Below are 18,155 nucleotides of genomic sequence, written 5' to 3' on the forward strand. Positions count from 1 at the left end.
TTGAATTTCAATAATATCTTGTTTCTTCAGAGGTTACCCTTTCACTGGTTAATGTCAGTCAATCTTTGTGTAGTTTTTCCATAAATTGCTGTATTTTATTTTCCTGTAAATGCCTGTTTATGCTTACGCGTGTACTTTGATATGAAATTAACTTTGAATTTTTGCTAAAGACTGTGCTAATCAATGCTTGGTTTTCAGATTCCTCCTTCAGGCAATCAGTCCGACTACGATGAGCTGCAAATCCCAGTGGCTTTAATCAGCTACGATGATGTACTGTCCATGAAAAAGGTATTTTGTTTTTTTTTTGCACAAAAACGTGCCCTCCCACCTATTCTCATCATCAGCAGGCTGGGTAGAGAAACTCGCCCTATTCTCATCATCAGCAGGCTGGGTAGGGAACCTCACCCTCTGCCCTCTCTAGTTCATTAATACTGATGGTATATAGAGATGAAGGACTGGTCCTGAGACTCTCTCCCGGTTACATCCTTCACCCTGATAACCTCTTCCCCCAGTTCCAGTCTGTATTGTGCACCTAGACAAGTAAACCTTACAGATTGTTGCTTATGCAGCACTGGACTCACCGAGTTCAGGTTAATCAGAAAATGCTAAATGTGACAAAACTGAATAACAAATTCCTCGACATACGCCAGTGATATTGAACCGGATTCTGACTGGGAGAAGGTGGGTGGGTTTGATGCTGTGGGTCAGTAACATTAGAATTCATTGTCACAGATATCTATGGTGGCCAAGTCATTGGGGATATTGAAAGCAGAGAATGATAGATCTTTGATTGGTCAGGGCGGCGAAGGTCACTGGGAAAAGACAGAATAAGGTTTAGGGGATAATAAATCAGTCAATGATGGAACAGTAGAGCAGACTGAAGGGGCTGACTCGACATTTGTGATGTGTTGTCACGTGTGGAGGATCGCACTGACTTGTGTGATGTTTGATTCTAGGTGCAAGGGCATCAGATTTCAGCCACACTCTATTCTCCTCCTGTGCCTTCTGTGGACTACAGCATCCTGATCATCTTCATCATTGCTGTTGGAACAGTTGCACTTGGAGGTTACTGGAGTGGAAGAGGAGAGCATGAAAGGTAAGAGTGGAAAGATCTGTTGGTTGGCATTAGTTTCCAAAGCTCAGCCCTTGTTTTGTTCATTTACACTCAGTAGCCACTTTATTAGGTACACCTGTACACCTCGTTAATACAAATCTCATCCGCCAATCATGTGGCAGCAACTCAATGCATAAAAGCATGCAGACGTGGTCAAGAGGTTCAGCTACTGTTCAAACCAAACATCAGAGTGGGGAAGAAATGTGATCTAAGTGACCTTGACCATGGAATGATCATGGTGCCAGATGGGGTGGTTTGAGTATCTCAGAAACTGCTGATCTGGGATTTTCACACACAACAGTATAGAGTTTACAGAGAACGGTGTGAAAAACAAAACATCCAGTGAGCGGCAGTTCTGTGGGTGAAAACGCCTTGTTATGAGAGAGGTCAGAGGAGAATGGCCAGACTGGTTCAAGCTGACAGGAAGGCAACAGTAACTCAAATAACCATTCATTACAACAGTGGTGTGCAGAGGAGCATCTCTAAACACACAACACTGAACCTTGAAGTGGCTGGGCTACAGCACCAGAAGATCATGAACATAGACTCCGTGGCCATTTCATCAGGTGCCTCCTGTACCTGATAAAGTGCCCACCGAGTGTCTATTCAGACTGTTCTGCTATCTTCTGTTCTACTGAGTGAGATTCTGGCTAGGGGGCTGTTGGGTTCTTTACAAATGCGATGAGATACAGGAGCAGTGGAAACCTACAGATTCTGACGAGGGGGCTGTTGGGGTCTTTACGAGTGCGGTGGGGTACAGGAGCGGTGAAACCTGCAGATTCTGACGAGGGGGCTATTGGGTTCTTTACGAGTGCGGTGGGGTACAGGAGCGGTGAAACCTGCAGATTCTGACGAGGGGGCTGTTGGGGTCTTTACGAGTGCGGTGGGGTACAGGAGCAGTGAAACCCTGCAGCCACGGAGCTGCAGAGGGCAGAAACTGAAGCAAAAGATAGCAGAACTGGAGTTTCGTGCAAAAAGCAGGGTTTGCTAGTGAATTGTGCTAATTCTTCCCTCGTGCCTTTTGGTCGTTAGAGCAATTTACAGATCAGCGAGATTTTAAATATTTGCTTTATTTGTCGCATGTATATCATAACATGCTGTGAAATTGTCATTTACATGAAATCAAATCAGCAAAGGCAGTCTGTAAGTATCTCCATGTTTCTGACACCGAGGCATGCTCACAACTCACTGACTCTAACCCGTACGTCTTTGGACTGTGGGTGGAAACCAGAGCACCCGGAGGAAACCCACGCGGTCACGGGCGACCGTACAGACTGCTTACAGACAGGGGTGGGAATTAAACCTTGATCCTGTAGCTGCCGTTGTAAAATGGAATTGCTGAGCTACCTTGCTGCCCCACTGGGACAGCGAAGTCTCGTTTACCCACCGTGCCAGCTCCTCTGGTCTGTTGTAGATTCTTTACCCACGACTTCACCTGAACTTTGCCAGCCTGTGGCCCGAACTCCTTGTGCAGTTTGTGTTGCCCCACTGGTTTCTGTGTGTGTGTGCGCGCGTGTTAGCAAAAGTCGTTGTCCATGTTATTCAGACAATGTTAGCTTTACTAAATAATGAGAGGGAAAACTGCTGATTTTAAAGTACTGTTTTATTTCTTTTGGGAAAAAGTGAAAGTTCATCGCTGTCAGAGTCTGGAGCAAAGCCGCAGGAGGGGAGCAAGAGTGACGAGTCATCCGCCATCTTAACTCCCATGACGGTTCTCTTTTTCGTTGCCGTCTGTTTCGTGATGATTGTGCTTTTGTACTTCTTCTACAAGTGGCTAGGTGAGAACATTGCGTTTTTAACTTTCGGTTGTCAGGTGGAAGTCGGCACAGGGTCGAACTGCTCCCGTCAGAGGCAGGAGGCAGTCCAGAGTGACGGTCCCCAGCGTCACAGCACGTACATTTGGGGAGAGCCCACCTGCAACTACTTGAGCAGGTTGCATGAAGCCTGTTATTCACAAGGATGCTGTAGTTCAGGGGAGGGACTAGTTCACTACTGCGCTGTTAGATGTGGTGCAGATACAGTGTGGGACAGGGACAGGCTTTTCCAGCTCTCAGCAGCCTAATCACAGGACAATTTACAATGACCAGTTCACTTACCAACTGCTGCGGCTTCGGACGGGGGGAGGGACCCGGAAAACCCGTGTGTTCACGGGGTGGGTGTACAGACTCCTTACAGAGGGCACTGGGGTTGAACTCTGTAACTGCGTCACGCTGGTCACCATGCTACCGTGGTGTCCTATCGACCAGCGCCCGCAGTCTGCAGCTTGAGCAGGTGAGCCTGCAGAAACTGTCACCAGCAGCTTCCAGTGTGGGCCACTGACTTCACTCCTTCCCCTGCAGTGTACATGGTGATTGCGATCTTCAGTGTGGCTGCCGCCGTCAGTCTGTATAACTGCCTGGCCGAACTCCTGCGGAGGGTCCCATACTGCAAGTGCAGGTAAGCAGCCTGTTGTCCTTCGGTCACCGAAACAGGCCCTTTGGCCCATCTCATTCACGCCCGCCATGGCATCCTCCCTGCTAGACCCTGTTGCCCCTGTTTGCCCCTCCCCTCCATGTACCTATTCAAATGCCTCTTCAACAATGCAGTTGTACCCACCTCTGGTACTCAATAGCCTCTAAAGGAGTTATCTCTCTGGTCTCTCTTCAACCTTTCCCTTGTAGCTGTGCCCTTTAGTTTTGGATTCTGTAGCCATTGGGAAAAGACTGACTGTCCACCCTATCTGTACCCCTCATGATTATATACACCTCTGGGATTTCCCCTCATTCCCCTACGCTCCAAGGAATAAAGATCCTGCGTGGCCAATCTCTCCCTATAGTTCAGGCTCTTTAGTCCAGCCAGCATCTTCGTAAATCTCTTCCTCCCCCTCCCCAGCTCGACTGTAATGCAGTGACCGAAACCGTACACAGCACTGCCGAGTGCGGCCTCACCAGTAGCTTGTACACAGCAATGTAATGTCCCAACTCCTAAAGTCAATGCCCTGACAGCACACTGAGCACCACCTTCACCACCGGCTACGTGCACGGTCACTCCCAGTGAACCGTATTCCCAGGTCCCTTGCTTCCACAACACTCAGCACCCTGCCACTCACTCTACACGTCCTACCCTGGTTTGACTGTCCGAAGTGCATCTTCTCACACGTCTCCAAGTTGAAACCCATTTGCCTTTCCTCGGCCCATCTGTCCAACTGATCAAAATGCCTTTGTAGTTCATTGTAACCTGCTTCACAAGACCCCCCCACCCCCACTTCGGTGTCATCGCACCCTCACTAATTGTGCCCTGTACCTTTACAAACTAATGACTTTCCAAGGTCCCTAGCTGAGCAGTGGCTCTCTCCACCTTGTCAAAGGTCTTGCTAAAGTCTATATAGACAATATCCACCTTCATTTATCCCCTTAGTAACCTGCCAAAAATCTCCAAAGGATTGATCATGCACACACAGAATCAGAAACAGATAATTAGACTTTTTTTCGAGCTGCTGTAGCTGGGACTGGCCTACGCGTTCCAGGGTGATCGACTCTTCCCCGTTGTCTATGGATGTGATGATTTCCACCTTGGTTTCAGCTTCTCCTGCATTAACAGAAGAATCGAAGTCCGCTTGCTGTTGCTGGCGATATTCTGTGTGGCGGTTTGTGCCGTGTGGGTTGTGTTTCGGAACAAGGACAGGTGAGCCTCGAGACTGCAGGCTGTCATTATCTGGTGTGCTTACGGTGAACACTGTTGTCTGGGATGTGGGGTGGTTGCTTTGTAGGAGAAAGGCAAATGGTCACAGTATAAATTCAACAATCTGGAGATCTGGTGGAGGTGCCAGGAGATCTTGCAGACATAAAACCACTGTTGGTCACAGCACTCTCAGGAGGTGAATCTGACCGACTCTTCTCTCCTCACAATTGGGTTTATTTTTGCTGACGTACAGAATGTTGTGAAGTTTGTTTTGCATCCAGCAGTACAGTCCAATATGTAAAATTACTGAGTTACGACAAAAATCTATAGAAATAGTTAAGTAGTGCAAAAAAGTGTTTCTGGACTCTTGAGAAATTTGATGGTGGAGAGGAAGAAGCTGTTCCTAAAACAGCTTTAGCTATTTTAAGTGTGTGTCTTTGGCTCCTGTACCTCCTCCCTGATGGTAGCAATGTCCTGGATGGTCAGAGTCCTCAACGCCTGCTTATGTTTGCCAAAGCTCTCGGATTTAATCCTGTGGTGTGTGTGAATGAGACCCTGGCACACTAGGAGAGTGGACGGTGAGAATGACATCCTTAAATGTTTTAATTGCGCTGTTTAACTGCTGGTACTAAGTTCCCATCTTGTATTTCAGATGGATATGGGCTCTGCACGACTGTCTTGGAGTTGCTTTTTGCCTTAACTTCATGAAGACCCTGAAGATGCCTCACTTTAAGGTAACTGTGTGTCTGTCTCAGGGAGCAGTTTGTACTGAAACAATCAAAGAACTTACTGGTCTCAACCAGTGTTTGTATGATTGATCTGTTCATCATGTGAAAATTAAAGTAGGTTTTAATTTGTTTTGGAAGTTCTGAAAACTAAGAAGGATAACAGGAAGTCACTACCTGTACTGAACACTGGAAATACAGGTTGAATACCCCTTGTCTGAAATTCCAAAATCCTAAAACTGCCAGAATCCAAGCACTGATGTGAAGTCACAAGTGGGAAATTCGGCAAGGTGCTGGAAAGTTCCTTGGCAATGCACAGGTCTCCGTACTACAGAAGTGATCTCACACACCCTGAGTGTGGCCCTGTGACACAGATCTCCGTTCTGAGAAGTGACAGTTTGTTTTCAGCTGTCGTTGTAACCAGACCCTTGTGCGTTAGTCGCAGTGATTACCATGTTTTGTGCTTCTTCTCCGCTCTGTGTTGTGAAGATATTGTTGAAAATGTCAAAAAGCCTGCAGTTACCCCCATGGGTAATAATGAAAGGAAAGAGGAAGCATTTACATTTATCTATAACACTGTCAAGCTGTTGGAAAAATGTGACAGTGGTTTAAGTGCAAGGCATCTGACAAAGGAGTGTGGTGTTGGAGCGAACATCATCTCCGACCTGAAGAAACAGAAGGACAAGCTGTTGAAGTTCTCTGCTGAAAGTAATGAACAGAAGTTAAATGAAAAGTAGAGAAACAGCACATAGTGAAAAATGTATTGAGAGAGTGGATTTGTCAGCGTCTGCATGAGCACACGCCTCTTAACGGTATACTGATCATGAAACAAGCAAAGCTCTATCACAACAAATTGAAAATTGTAGATAATTGTGAATATTCAGCAGGCTGGTTGCAGCGATTTAAGAGAAGGCACATTAAATTTTTAGAAACTTGTGATGAAGCATCTGCTGATGACGAGGCAGCAGAGAAATTCATTGAGTTTGCCAAGATCGTCACTGATGAAAATCTAACAGCAAAGCAAGTCTACAATGCTGATGATGTTGTTCAGGCATTATTGACCCAGAAAGACACTAGCTACAGGCTACAGGAATTAAAGATGCCAAGGACAGAATAACTATGCTGGGATGTTCTAACTCAGCAGGCACTCGTAAGTGTGAACTTGCTGTGGTAGGCAAAAGCATGTGTCCTCACTGTTTTTAAAGGAGTGGGTACTTCACCAGTCCAGTATTAAACATGGATCACCAGAGACATCTTTTCTCTTGGATTCACAAACATTTTGTAGCAGTGCCTTGTGCACATTGCAGGGAAGCTGGGCTTTCTGCTCGTCAAAAATAACGTGTGTGTGACTTCTTTAATTCAGCCATGTGACCAAGTATCCTTGGATCAATGAAGATGAAATGTCAAGGCAGTTTCCTGAACAGGGGTGTGGGTGTGGAATGGTTGCAAAGGAAGTTTTGGCTGCGGGATACTATATGTGCTGCGAACGCAGGAACTGGAGGCACACTTGTGCTTGCCTGACACGCCCGCTGCACTACGGCTACGCTCAGTGACCACGATGAGCAAAATGATGAGTTTGAAGGATTACGTGTGTCAAGTGAGAAAAAGGCAAGGTGGGAACTCCTTACATATGAAAAAGGGATAAATTTGGAGTTCACCAATAACCTGGAGGAAGTGGATATCAAAGAAGTTCTGAACGTGGATAATGAGGCTCCAGTTCAGTTGATGACTGAAATGGTTGTGAATGGGGGTGATTGTGATGATAACAGTGAAGATGATATTGTTAACACAGTAGAAAAGGTGCCGATGGACGACATGGTGAAGATGTGTGGTGGATTTATTGAAGGACTAGAGCAGTGTGCATTCATAACAACAAGAAATCAGGTCAGTTTATAAATCAGAGATTGCTGTGACAAAAGCCTTTGTTAATGAGGCAGACACACTGGAAGAAACAGTTTAAGTCGTCATCCAGCGCAGTGCCTCCTCATCCCAAGGGCATTCCACGAGCCCCTCAACCACAGGGATGGCAACACTCTCCCTTCAGTTTTCTCACACGTGATGTAGTTGTGTTTAGTGCCGTGTTTATCTTTGAGTGAAGATCATCATGCTTTTTTTGTCATGGTAAAACATGTTTTTGACTTAAATCTGAATTTCATTTCCACCTAAAATCCCATGATTGAGTGCAATGTGACCAGTGTCATTTTTCTTTTTTAAAAAAATTGACCTTTTAGTTACAAAGGCCTTTCTTTAAAAAAAAGTAAAATGCAAATACAGTGTACTGTAACGTTTTAATCAAACCACTGCTTCGTAGGTGGAGACAGAAAGCCTGTTGTTGTCTGGAGGGGAAGAGGGGTCCATTAGTCTAATAAGCATTTGAAACCAGCAGTGTAGACTCTGGTAAAGCTCTGAGTGAGTGGTGTCCCAGCAGCTGGCTGAATGCTTTGTATGGGGAAGGGGTTTGTCGTTGGGGGAGAAAGAGTCTGTCAGTTATTCTCCGGGGACTTTGCAAATAGCTCGTCAAGCTGTAGGCTAGAGGAGGTGGGGAAGACAGTGGACTCTCTCCTAGCAGCTTACCCCAACTGAGGGGATAACAAAAGGTTTCTGGTGGGGACGTTTAATAACACCTTTTCAGTTTAGTCCAGTTTTCGTTTATTGTCATTTAGAAATGCATGAATTAAAAAATGATACAACGTTCCTCCAGAATGATATCACAAGAAAACACAGGACAAACCAAGACTAAAACTGACAAAACCACATAATTATAACATATAGTTACAACAGTGCAAAGCAATACCATAATTTGATAAAAACCATACCATGGGCACGGTAAAAAAAAAAGTCTTTAAGTCCCGATAGCCTCACCATCCCACACAGGCAGTAGAACGGAGGAACTCTCCCTGCCACGAACCTCCAAATGCCGCCAATTTGCCGATGCAGCACCATTGGAAGCACCTGACCGCAGCAAACTCTGAGTCCGTCCGAAAACTTCGAGCCTCCGACCAGCCCTCCAGCACCGAGCACCATCCTCTGCCGAGCGCTTCAGCCCCACCCCGGCCGCCGAGCAACAAGCAGAGCCGAGGACTCGGGGCCTTCTCCCCTGGAGATTCCAGATCACACAGTAGCAGCAGCAGCGAAAAGGCATTTCAGAAGTTTCTCCAGATGTTCCTCCGTGCTCTCACGTCCATCTCCATCAAATCAGGATTGTGCACGGCACCCTACTTGACAAATAACAGACATCACCACCAGAGTGGCCGCTGCGATCTGCATTGCACTGCCACCTTCCCACCGCCACAGTGTACCTACTGATCTTTTGCTGCTTACTGATCCAGCTCCCCGCAGGTTCAATCCTATCCTTGGGCACTGTCCGTGTGGAGCTTGTACGTTCTCCCGAGACTCTGTGTGTTTCCCCTGGGCACTCAGTTTTCCTCACTCATTCCAACCCAGGATTGTGTACATTGGTGGGGGGCAGAATCTGTGCAACATGGGTGTGATAGATAGATAGAAACTTTATTGGTCCCAAAGGAGATTAGTGTCACAAAGGCAATACAAATGCACAGATATATAAATATTAGAAGAGAAGTAAGGAAGAATTTTAAAAAAAGTTACCTCAATCAGTCTAACGGGAGGGAAGTCGTCACTTCCCTAGCTATAGGTCGGCTCGTTGTGGCCGAGGGTAAGAATGACCTCGTAGCGCTCTTTGGAGCAGAGCGGCTGTGTCGATGATGGGGACACGGGGAGAAGTTACTGGGGAGGGATTAGTCTGTGCAAGAGGGAAATCAGTGCCAACCCCTCTCCACTTTGTTTTGCAGTCCTGCGTCATTCTGCTGGTCCTTCTCCTCATCTACGATGTCTTCTTCGTCTTCATAACTCCGTTCTTCACACCGGTGAGTTCACTCCCATGCAAGCCTCTCTCTCTCAGTTCAGTCACTGTCTGCTGTTTACAATGGAGTCAAGGGTCTAATATTTTGATAACCGTCTGTCAGTGTACATCGCCCTGGCCTCTCTTTTGTATCTCTATTATAGGTAAACGGTTTTCAAGACATGTTGGTGTTTTGGTGTGCTTCACAAATTTGGAAGTTTTAGCAAGATCTTCATGACTCAGTGTTGAAAGTCCCACTATTTCAAAGAGATGTGGACATGTTCCAGAGAATTCTGTCCCAACTAGATCACCCACTCGTTCCTGTACAGTGATATTCAATTGGCTGCAAAGTCCAGTCTTCAATTGGAGATGATCGTTGATGTGAGGGAGCAATGACAAGTTGATAAGGCATTATGCAGTCTGGTTTTATTAGTAGCTCACTGTAGCCTGGTACCCAGCTGCCTACAGCCTTGTGGAGGCAGAGTTACTCTGGGCAGATGGATCAGCACCAAGCAGACACCTGTGAAACATAAAACATTACAGCTCAGTCCATGATCTACCGATCCCTTCCACACAGTCTTCCATTTCTCTATCATCCATATGCCCATCTGGGTCCCGAATGTATCTGCCTGTACCACCAGCCCGGCAGGGCGTTCCACACGCACACCACTCTCTCAGAAAGAAAAGCCTCCCTCTCACAACCCCTGTACTTTCTTCCAATCACATTAAAATAATGTTCCCGGCTAGTAGCCACTTTCTGCAAATAAGAATATAAGAAATAGGAACAGGAGTTGGCCATCCGGCCCGTCGAGCCTGCTCCGCCCTTCAATAAGATCGTGGCTGATCTGACCATGGACTCATCTCCAACTACCTGCCTTTTCCCCATAACCCTTAATTCCCTTACAATGCAAAAATCTATCCGACCTTGTCTTAAATATATTTACTGAGGAAGCCTCTGCTGCTTCATTGGGCAGAGAATTCCACAGATTCACCACTCTCTGGGAAAAGCAGTTCCTCCTCACCTCTATCCTAAATCTACTCCCCTGAATCTTGAGGCTGTGTCCCCTAGTTCTAGTAAATGGGTGTGTAGTCCCCCGGTAAGCCTCAGACTCGCTCAGCTCGCTGTCGTCTAGGGGGGGCAGCCTTCGGCCCCGCCAAACTGGGTCATCAAGTTTGTGTGGATGCTGTGTGATGTACCCCACCCCGCCAAATAACAGACAATACACCATATGCAATTAAATGATTACACTTTATAGATCTGACTGGAACTATGTAATTAATAGAGATAAAATATAAAAGGAAAGTACAAGGCGCCAAACTTATCAAAGTTCAACCGCTTCGTGCACAACCGTTGGAGCTCAATTAATGTAGTCTTCGTTCCACCATTCGATCCCCTCCGACCCCTCGACCCGCCGCCTGGGACCAGCCACAGTGGTCGACCAGACGCTCCACACCAGTCTGTCTTCGTCTCCTCTCCTCGCCAAAGACCCTGGACCTCGGACTCTCGCTGGGGGTCCGTCCCGCCGCCCAGCTTACAGCATCTCGTCTCCTCTCTCTGTCCCCATCGCTGCTGCCCCAAAGCCCGCGAAACAAGAGCTTACAGACACACAAGAAGGAATAACATCTATCCCAGTTGGTTAACAAATGAATACAATGCTCTTATCAGTAATATAACCCAAACAAGCTGTGAAAGAGAAGCATTTTCTCAGCAGTTAACATAACAAAGAAGCCATTTTCATTAGCCTTAGCAGTAACATAAAAGAAGAAACCCCTTACAGGTGATCGATGTGAGGATTGAAGATTGGTGAGTGATGGGATATTTCCGTTAATGGGGGAGTCTCGGACTAGAGAGCACAGTCTCAGAGAAGAAGGATGTCTGTTTAGAACGACGATGACGAATTTCTTTAGCCAGAGGGTGGTGAATCTGTGGAATTCATTCCCATGGATGGCCAGGTCATTGGGAATATTTAAAGCTGAGGTTGACAGGTTCTTGATTGGTAAAGGTATCAAAAGTTACAGCAAGAAGGCAGAAGACTGGGGTTGAGTGGGATAATAATCAGCCATGATGGAATGGTGGAGAAGACTCGATGGGCCAAATGGCCTCATTCTCCTGTGTCCTTTGGTCTTCTGTTACCTGTAATGGTGAGGGGGTGTGAACCTTGGTTTCCATCTCTGGAATGCCCTCCTGTTTATTTTAGAATCACGAGAGCATCATGGTGCAGGTGGCTACAGGATCTGGAGCGAGCTCCGATGAAAAGGTAAGGTGAAAACTATCATGTTGGTGGCGGGTAAAGCTGCCTTACTCACAAACAGATGACGCTGGGCTGCTGCATCTCCTCAAGCACTAAATATTGGGTTTGATTCTAGACCACGGGAGGCATCTTAATGGAACTTGCAGTTGCACGAGTGACCCACAATGAAAACGTAAGAAGCTATTTATCTGCTCAACTCTGAACGTTACATTTCGGGTCACTAATTATTAAACTATCGTAAGTTATTCTTGGGTTACCCCAGTAACTGGCTGAAGTTTGACTGTGGAGGGTTGGAAGTGGGGAAGAGGACTGGAGAATTTGCATCAGTCCAGTGAAGCTGCTTCAGTTCCCGAACGTCAACACTGAATTAGATGGTAAATGCCGATTCAGGAAATCTTCAGCAATACTGAGAGCTGCAGGAACCCAGCGGGTCAGGCTGCATTTCTGGGGGGGAATGAAATAAATGATGTTCAGGCTGAGACCCTCTTCAGTACGGGAAAGGAAGGGGGCAGAAGCCAGAGTAAGAGGGAGGGTTGGGGGAAGTGTACGGGCTGGTAGCCAGATGAGGGGGAAGGTGGGTGGGTGGGAGGGAGAGGGAGAATGAAGTAAGAAGCTGGGAGGTGATAGGTGGAAAGAGTAAAGTGCTGAAGAAGGAGGAATTTGATAGGATAGGAGAGGAGCGTGGACCGTGGGAGAAGGGGAAGGAGGAGGTGAGGGGAACCAGAATGGGGAATGGAAAGAGAGACGGGGGAGATTTACCATGTTAAAGAAATGGATGTCCATTAGGTGGTTGTTTAGGAAAGTGGAGAGCAGCTCTGTTTGAGGGTGTGTCTCTGTCTGTTGTGGTGGTGGGGGGGTGGGTCCCACTGGTAGATCGGGATGGTGAAACGCTCAGCTGCTCAGGCAGTGTCTGAAGAAGGCGAAACAGTAACGTTTCAGTTCCTAGAGCCTTCGTGGCCTGCTTCCTGATGTGGGTGTTGCCAGCACTGTCTGGGCTGCATTTAAATTTGCAGCACCTGCACCGTTTGGGTTGAATTTGGCTTCTCAGCGAGTCCCAAACATTGCCTGTCTTTCTCATTAGCACAGAATTCTGCCCTCTTGTGTGTGAGAACCACTGTTGTTAATGCTGTTTCGGAAGGGTATTGGTGGGAGGGTGGATACCCGTCATATTGGGCTTTAATCTGCACAAGAGTTTGAATGTGACCATCGGGTGCTACCATAGCACGCTGGTTAGCTCGAGACGTCAGAGTTCAATCCCAACACCCTCTGTTATTAAGTTAGTGCATGTAGGTTTCCTCCCAAAGACAAGTCCAAAGACGTGTGACTTAGTGGGTGAGTTGTCCCATGAGGGGGTGAGGGCTGCTGGGCAGTGTGGCTGAAGGCCAGAGGGGCTGTTGCTGGTTGTACCACCACGTAACTAACTGGGTAGCTGCTGCTGGGTGTACCACGTGACTAACTGGATAGTTGTTGCTGGTTGTACCACGTAACTAACTGGATAGTTGTTGCTGGTTGTACCACGTAACTAACTGGATAGTTGTTGCTGGTTGTACCACGTAACTAACTGGATAGTTGTTGCTGGTTGTACCACGTATCTAACTGGATAGTTGTTGCTGGTTGTACCACCAGGTAACTTAACTGGATAGTTGCTGCTGGTTGCACCACGTAACTAACTGGATAGTTGCTGCTGGTTGCACCACGTAACTAACTGGGTAGTTGCTGCTGGTTGCACCACGTAACTAACTGGGTAGTTGTTGCTGGTTGCACCACGTAACTAACTGGATTGTTGCTGGTTGTACCACGTGACTAACTGGATAGTTGTTGCTGGTTGCACCACGTAACTAACTGGATAGCTTTTGCTGGGTGTGAGAGTGCAGGGGGAGATGCTCTGAGTTTGGTTTTCTGGTTTCACTGATGAAACGTGAAGCGGAGTGGTCCTGACTAGGGAGGCATAAGCAGCAAGGCAGCCTGTTGATGTTCTAGTCATACTCACAGTCATACTTTATTCATCCCGAGGGAGGATGACTGTGACTCTTGTGCTCATCATACTCAGCACACTGGCTGCACGCTGAGATCAGCCTTTCTGTTCATAGCTCCAAAACGTTTGTTGTTTATAACTGTTCCCTTCTAGGCCCTCAATGCAACCCTAATTCTTTGTAGAGAGAGGTTAAACATTCAGATGCTTTTCACGGCCACGTGCCCTCACCAGATCTCAGAGATGGCCTTTAAATGATGAGCGATGCTGTTGCGCTGCTGGCCAACGACAGGCCAGTGCGATCTGCTCTGACATTGCGTGTGTTGGTCTGTGCCTCCGTATGAACTGTACACACTTGCCAGCTGACTGGGCTGTGGGACGTCAGTGACGGCGGGGTCCTTCCCCAGCTGCAGCTCCTCTGAATGATGTCTGTGGCTGTTCTCTCCAGCTGCCTGTAGTTATCAGAGTGCCAAGACTGGTGCCATCTGTTGCAACCTTGTGTGGATTGCCGTTTTCCGTGTTGGGCTTTGGTGATATTATTGTACCTGGTGAGTAAACCTACACACTTTCAATCACATTTGCAAAGTTGTTGACTGTCCACAGTTTATCTACACTCCCATAGATACACAGAAACATAGAAAACCTACAGCACAATACAGGCCCTTCAGCCCACCATACTGTGCCAAACATGTCCTTACATGAGAAGTTACCTAGGGTTACTCATAGCCCTCTATTTTTCTAAGCTCCATGTACCTATCCAGGAGCCTCTTAAAAGACCTTATTGTATCCGCCTCCACCACTGTTGCTAGCAGCTCATTCCACGCACTCACCACTCTCTGTGTAAAAAAAAAACTTACCCCCAACATCTCCTCTGTACCTACTTCCAAGCACCTTAAAACTGTGCCCTCTCATGCTAGCCATTTCAGCCCCTGGGAAAAAGCCTCTGGCTATCCACACGATCAATGCCTCTCATCATGAAATACACCTCTATCGGGTCACCTCTCATCCTTCATCACTCCAAGGAGAAAAGGCTGAGTTCATAGAAACATAGAAAATAGGTGCAGGAGTAGGCCATTCAGCCCTTCGAGCCTGCACCGCCATTTATTATGATCATGGCTGATCATCCAACTCAGAACCCTACACCAGCCTTCCCTCCATACCCCCGATCCCTTTAGCCACAAGGGCCATATCTAACTCCCTCTTAAATATAGCCAATGAACTGGCCTCAACTGTTTCCTGTGGCAGAGAATTCCACAGATTCACCACTCTCTGTGTGAAGAAGTTTTTCCTAATCTCAGTCCTAAAAGGCTTCCCTTTTATCCTCAAACTGTGACCCCTCATTCTGGACTTCCCCAACATCGGGAACAATCTTCCTGCATCTAGCCTGTCCAATTCCTTTAGGATTTTATACGTTTCAACCAGATCCCCCCTCAGTCTTCTAATTCCAACGAGTATAAACCTAGTTCATCCAGTCTTTCATCATATGAAAGTCCTGCCTTCCCAGGAATCAATCTGGTGAACCTTCTTTGTACTCCCTCTATGGCAAGGATGTCTTTCCTCAGATTAGGGGACCAAAACTGCACACAACACTCCAGGTGTGGTCTCACCAAGGCCTTGTACAACTACAGTAGTACCTCCCTGCTCCTGTACTTGAATCCTCTTGCTATAAATGCCAGCATACCATTCGCCTTTTTCACCGCCTGCTGTACCTGCATGCCCACTTTCAATGACTGGTGTATAATGACACCCAGGTCTCGTTGCACCTCCCCTTTTCCTAATCGGCCACCGTTCAGATAATAATCTGTTTTCCTGTTTTTGCCACCAAAGTGGATAACTTCACACTTATCCACATTAAATTGCATCTGCCATGAATTTGCCCACTCACCTAACCTATCCAAGTCACCCTGCATCCTCTTAGAATCCTCCTCACAGCTAACACTGCCGCCCAGCTTCGTGTCATCGGTAAACTTGGAGATGCTGCATTTAATTCCCTCATCCAAGTCATTAATATATATTGTAAAGAACTGGGGTCCCAGCACTGAGCCTTGCGGTACCCCACTAGTCACTGCCTGCCATTCTGAAAAGGTCCTGTTTATTCCCACTCTTTGCTTTCTGTCTGCCAACCAATTCTCCACCCACACCAATACCTTACCCCCAATACCGTGTGCTTTAAGTTTGCACACTAATCTCCTGTGTGGGACCTTGTCAAAAGCCTTTTGAAAATCCAAATATACCACATCCACTGGTTCTCCCCTATCCACTCTACTAGTTACATCCTCAAAAAATTCTATGAGATTCGTCAGACATGATTTTCCTTTCACAAATCCATGCTGACTTTGTCTGATGATTTCACCGCTTTCCAAATGTGCTGTTATCACATCTTTGATAACTGACTCTAGCAGTTTCCCCACCACCGATGTTAGGCTAACCGGTCTATAATTCCCTGGTTTCTCTCCCTCCTTTTTTAAAAAGTGGGGTTACATTAGCCACCCTCCAATCCTCAGGATCTAGTCCAGAATCTAAAGAGTTTTGAAAAATTATCACTAATGCATCCACTATTTCTTGGGCTACTTCTTTAAGCACTCTAGGATGCAGACCATCTGGCCCTGAGGATTTATCTGCCTTTAATCCCTTCAATTTACCTAACACCACTTCCCTACTAACATGTATTTCCCTCAGTTCCTCCATCTCACTGGACCCTCTGTCCCCTACTATTTCCGGAAGATTATTTATGTCCTCCTTAGTGAAGACAGAACCAAAGTAATTATTCACTCAACCTATTGTCATAAGGCATGCTCCCCAATCCAGGCAAGATCCTTGTAAATCTCCTCTGCACCCTTTCTATAGTTTCCACATCTTTTCTATAGTGAAGTGACCAGCTGAACACGGTACTCCGTGGGGTCTGACCAGGGTCCTATATAGCTGTAACATTACCTCCCGGCTCTTAAACTCAATCCCAAGATTGATGGAGGCCATCATACGAGGGGTACAGTAGCCATCATCATCGGCACGTGTCCTGAAATTCGTTAACTTAGCAGTAGCAGTACAATGCAGTATATGGTAATATAGAAAGAAAAGAAATCAGTAAATCAATTACACAAAGTATATGTGCATTAAATAGATTTAAACTAATGCAAAACAGAAATCATATTTTTAAAAAAACATGCTGCCAAAGTGAGGTGATGTTCGAGGGTTCAATGTCCATTCAGACACTGGATGGCAGAGTGAAGAAGCTATTCCTGAATCACTGAGTGTGTGCCTCAGGCTTCTGTATCTCCTCCCTGATGGTAAAAGTGAGAAAAGGGCATGCCCTGGGTGCTGGGAGTCCTTCCTAATGGACGTCGCCTTTCTGAGGCACCACTCCTTGAAGAAGACTTGGATAGTATGGAAGCTAGTACCCAAGATGGAGCTGACTAATTTTACAACTTTCTGTAGCTTCTTTCAATCCTTTAAATGTCAATACCTTATTTTTTCCCAGATAGCAAACTAAATAGTTTAAGGATGAGTTGAGGCTGATTTCATGAAGTGTAACAGGGCAGGTTCAGGCTGGGTCTAGGCACAAGGGCTGAGGGTAAAGCCAGAGTTCATAGAAGGGGGAAATGCAATGAGACCTCACTCTGTGTTGAGGGGATGCGGGGGTGAGTGGCATTGGGAGTATATTCCATTCCCAAACTCCTGCAGGAAGCTCTGACTAGGCTGGAGGTTCAGTGTACAGCAAGGGATGTGGGTTTCACATGACTGATGTCTGTGACTGTTTCACAGCTCCACATCTTACGTGCTTCATCTTGAGCAGGAAAGAGAAAGCACACAGGTTTGGCTGTTCTCTTGTACAAGATGTAATGGGTGATACGCGTAACGTTATTACAGTGACAGCTCGGTTCCATTGCCGACTCTGAGTAGTTTGTCCGTCCTTCCTGTGACCACGTGGGATTCGGGGTGCTCTCGTTTCCTGCCACATTTCAGCAACCTACTGGTGAGTGGGTGAATTGGTCAGACAGGTGTAGTTGGCGGTGAGGGCTCGTTGGGCTGGAGGAGCCTGTTACTGTGCTGTATCTCTGAATGAATAACATTAAAGTATCATATCTCACAGGATTATTGGTTGCTTACTGCCGAAGATTTGATGCGCAGACAAGAAGTGGTGGTATCTATTTTATTCTGTGCACTTTAGGTAAGAAATTTTAATACATCGGTAAACAAGGAAATGTGTTTAGAACCAGTAATTGTTAGAACATTCACCTGCTCATGGAAAAGTCGTATTAAATTATAGTCTTGTATGACATGTGTAGTTTGCGTCTAGTGTAGTTCTGGGCAACGAAGGAGCCATTAAATTCTGCTGCACTGAAAGTGACAGATTTTCTTCATTCATCAGCTGTTGTATTGGCCACAGGCTGATCTACCTTTGAGAGTAGATCAAGGAGAGGTGAGAAGCTACTGAAACAACTTCTCACCAAATCATTGACCATTTCCAATGTGGGACAAGGAGACTTGGCCCCTGCGATCCGCCTCTCGGTGCCCGGCCCCTGCGATCCGCCTCTCGGTGCCCGGCCCCTGCGATCCGCCTCTCGGTGCCCAG

At 46.7% G+C, this 18,155-nt stretch overlaps 1 protein-coding gene across 3 annotated transcripts in view; it reads left to right on the forward strand.

The window, feature by feature from the left end:
- LOC134355823 (signal peptide peptidase-like 2A) overlaps positions 1-18,155 on the forward strand; it is a 48,818-nt gene that overhangs the window by 24,294 nt on the left and 6,369 nt on the right. For 2 of the 3 annotated variants that reach the window (XM_063066287.1, XM_063066286.1), the window contains exons 4-14: positions 199-288; positions 957-1,096; positions 2,738-2,892; positions 3,454-3,550; positions 4,676-4,777; positions 5,427-5,508; positions 9,309-9,383; positions 11,557-11,616; positions 11,726-11,782; positions 14,031-14,130; positions 17,673-17,750. In XM_063066287.1, coding sequence (XP_062922357.1) covers positions 199-288; positions 957-1,096; positions 2,738-2,892; positions 3,454-3,550; positions 4,676-4,777; positions 5,427-5,508; positions 9,309-9,383; positions 11,557-11,616; positions 11,726-11,782; positions 14,031-14,130; positions 17,673-17,750 — 1,036 coding nt within the window. The remainder of the gene's footprint in view (positions 1-198; positions 289-956; positions 1,097-2,737; positions 2,893-3,453; positions 3,551-4,675; positions 4,778-5,426; positions 5,509-9,308; positions 9,384-11,556; positions 11,617-11,725; positions 11,783-14,030; positions 14,131-17,672; positions 17,751-18,155) is intronic. The other variant, XM_063066288.1, reaches the window with a different exon arrangement.

This window comes from Mobula hypostoma, chromosome 13 (genome assembly GCF_963921235.1).
Source record: "Mobula hypostoma chromosome 13, sMobHyp1.1, whole genome shotgun sequence".
Lineage (NCBI taxonomy): Eukaryota > Metazoa > Chordata > Chondrichthyes > Myliobatiformes > Myliobatidae > Mobula > Mobula hypostoma.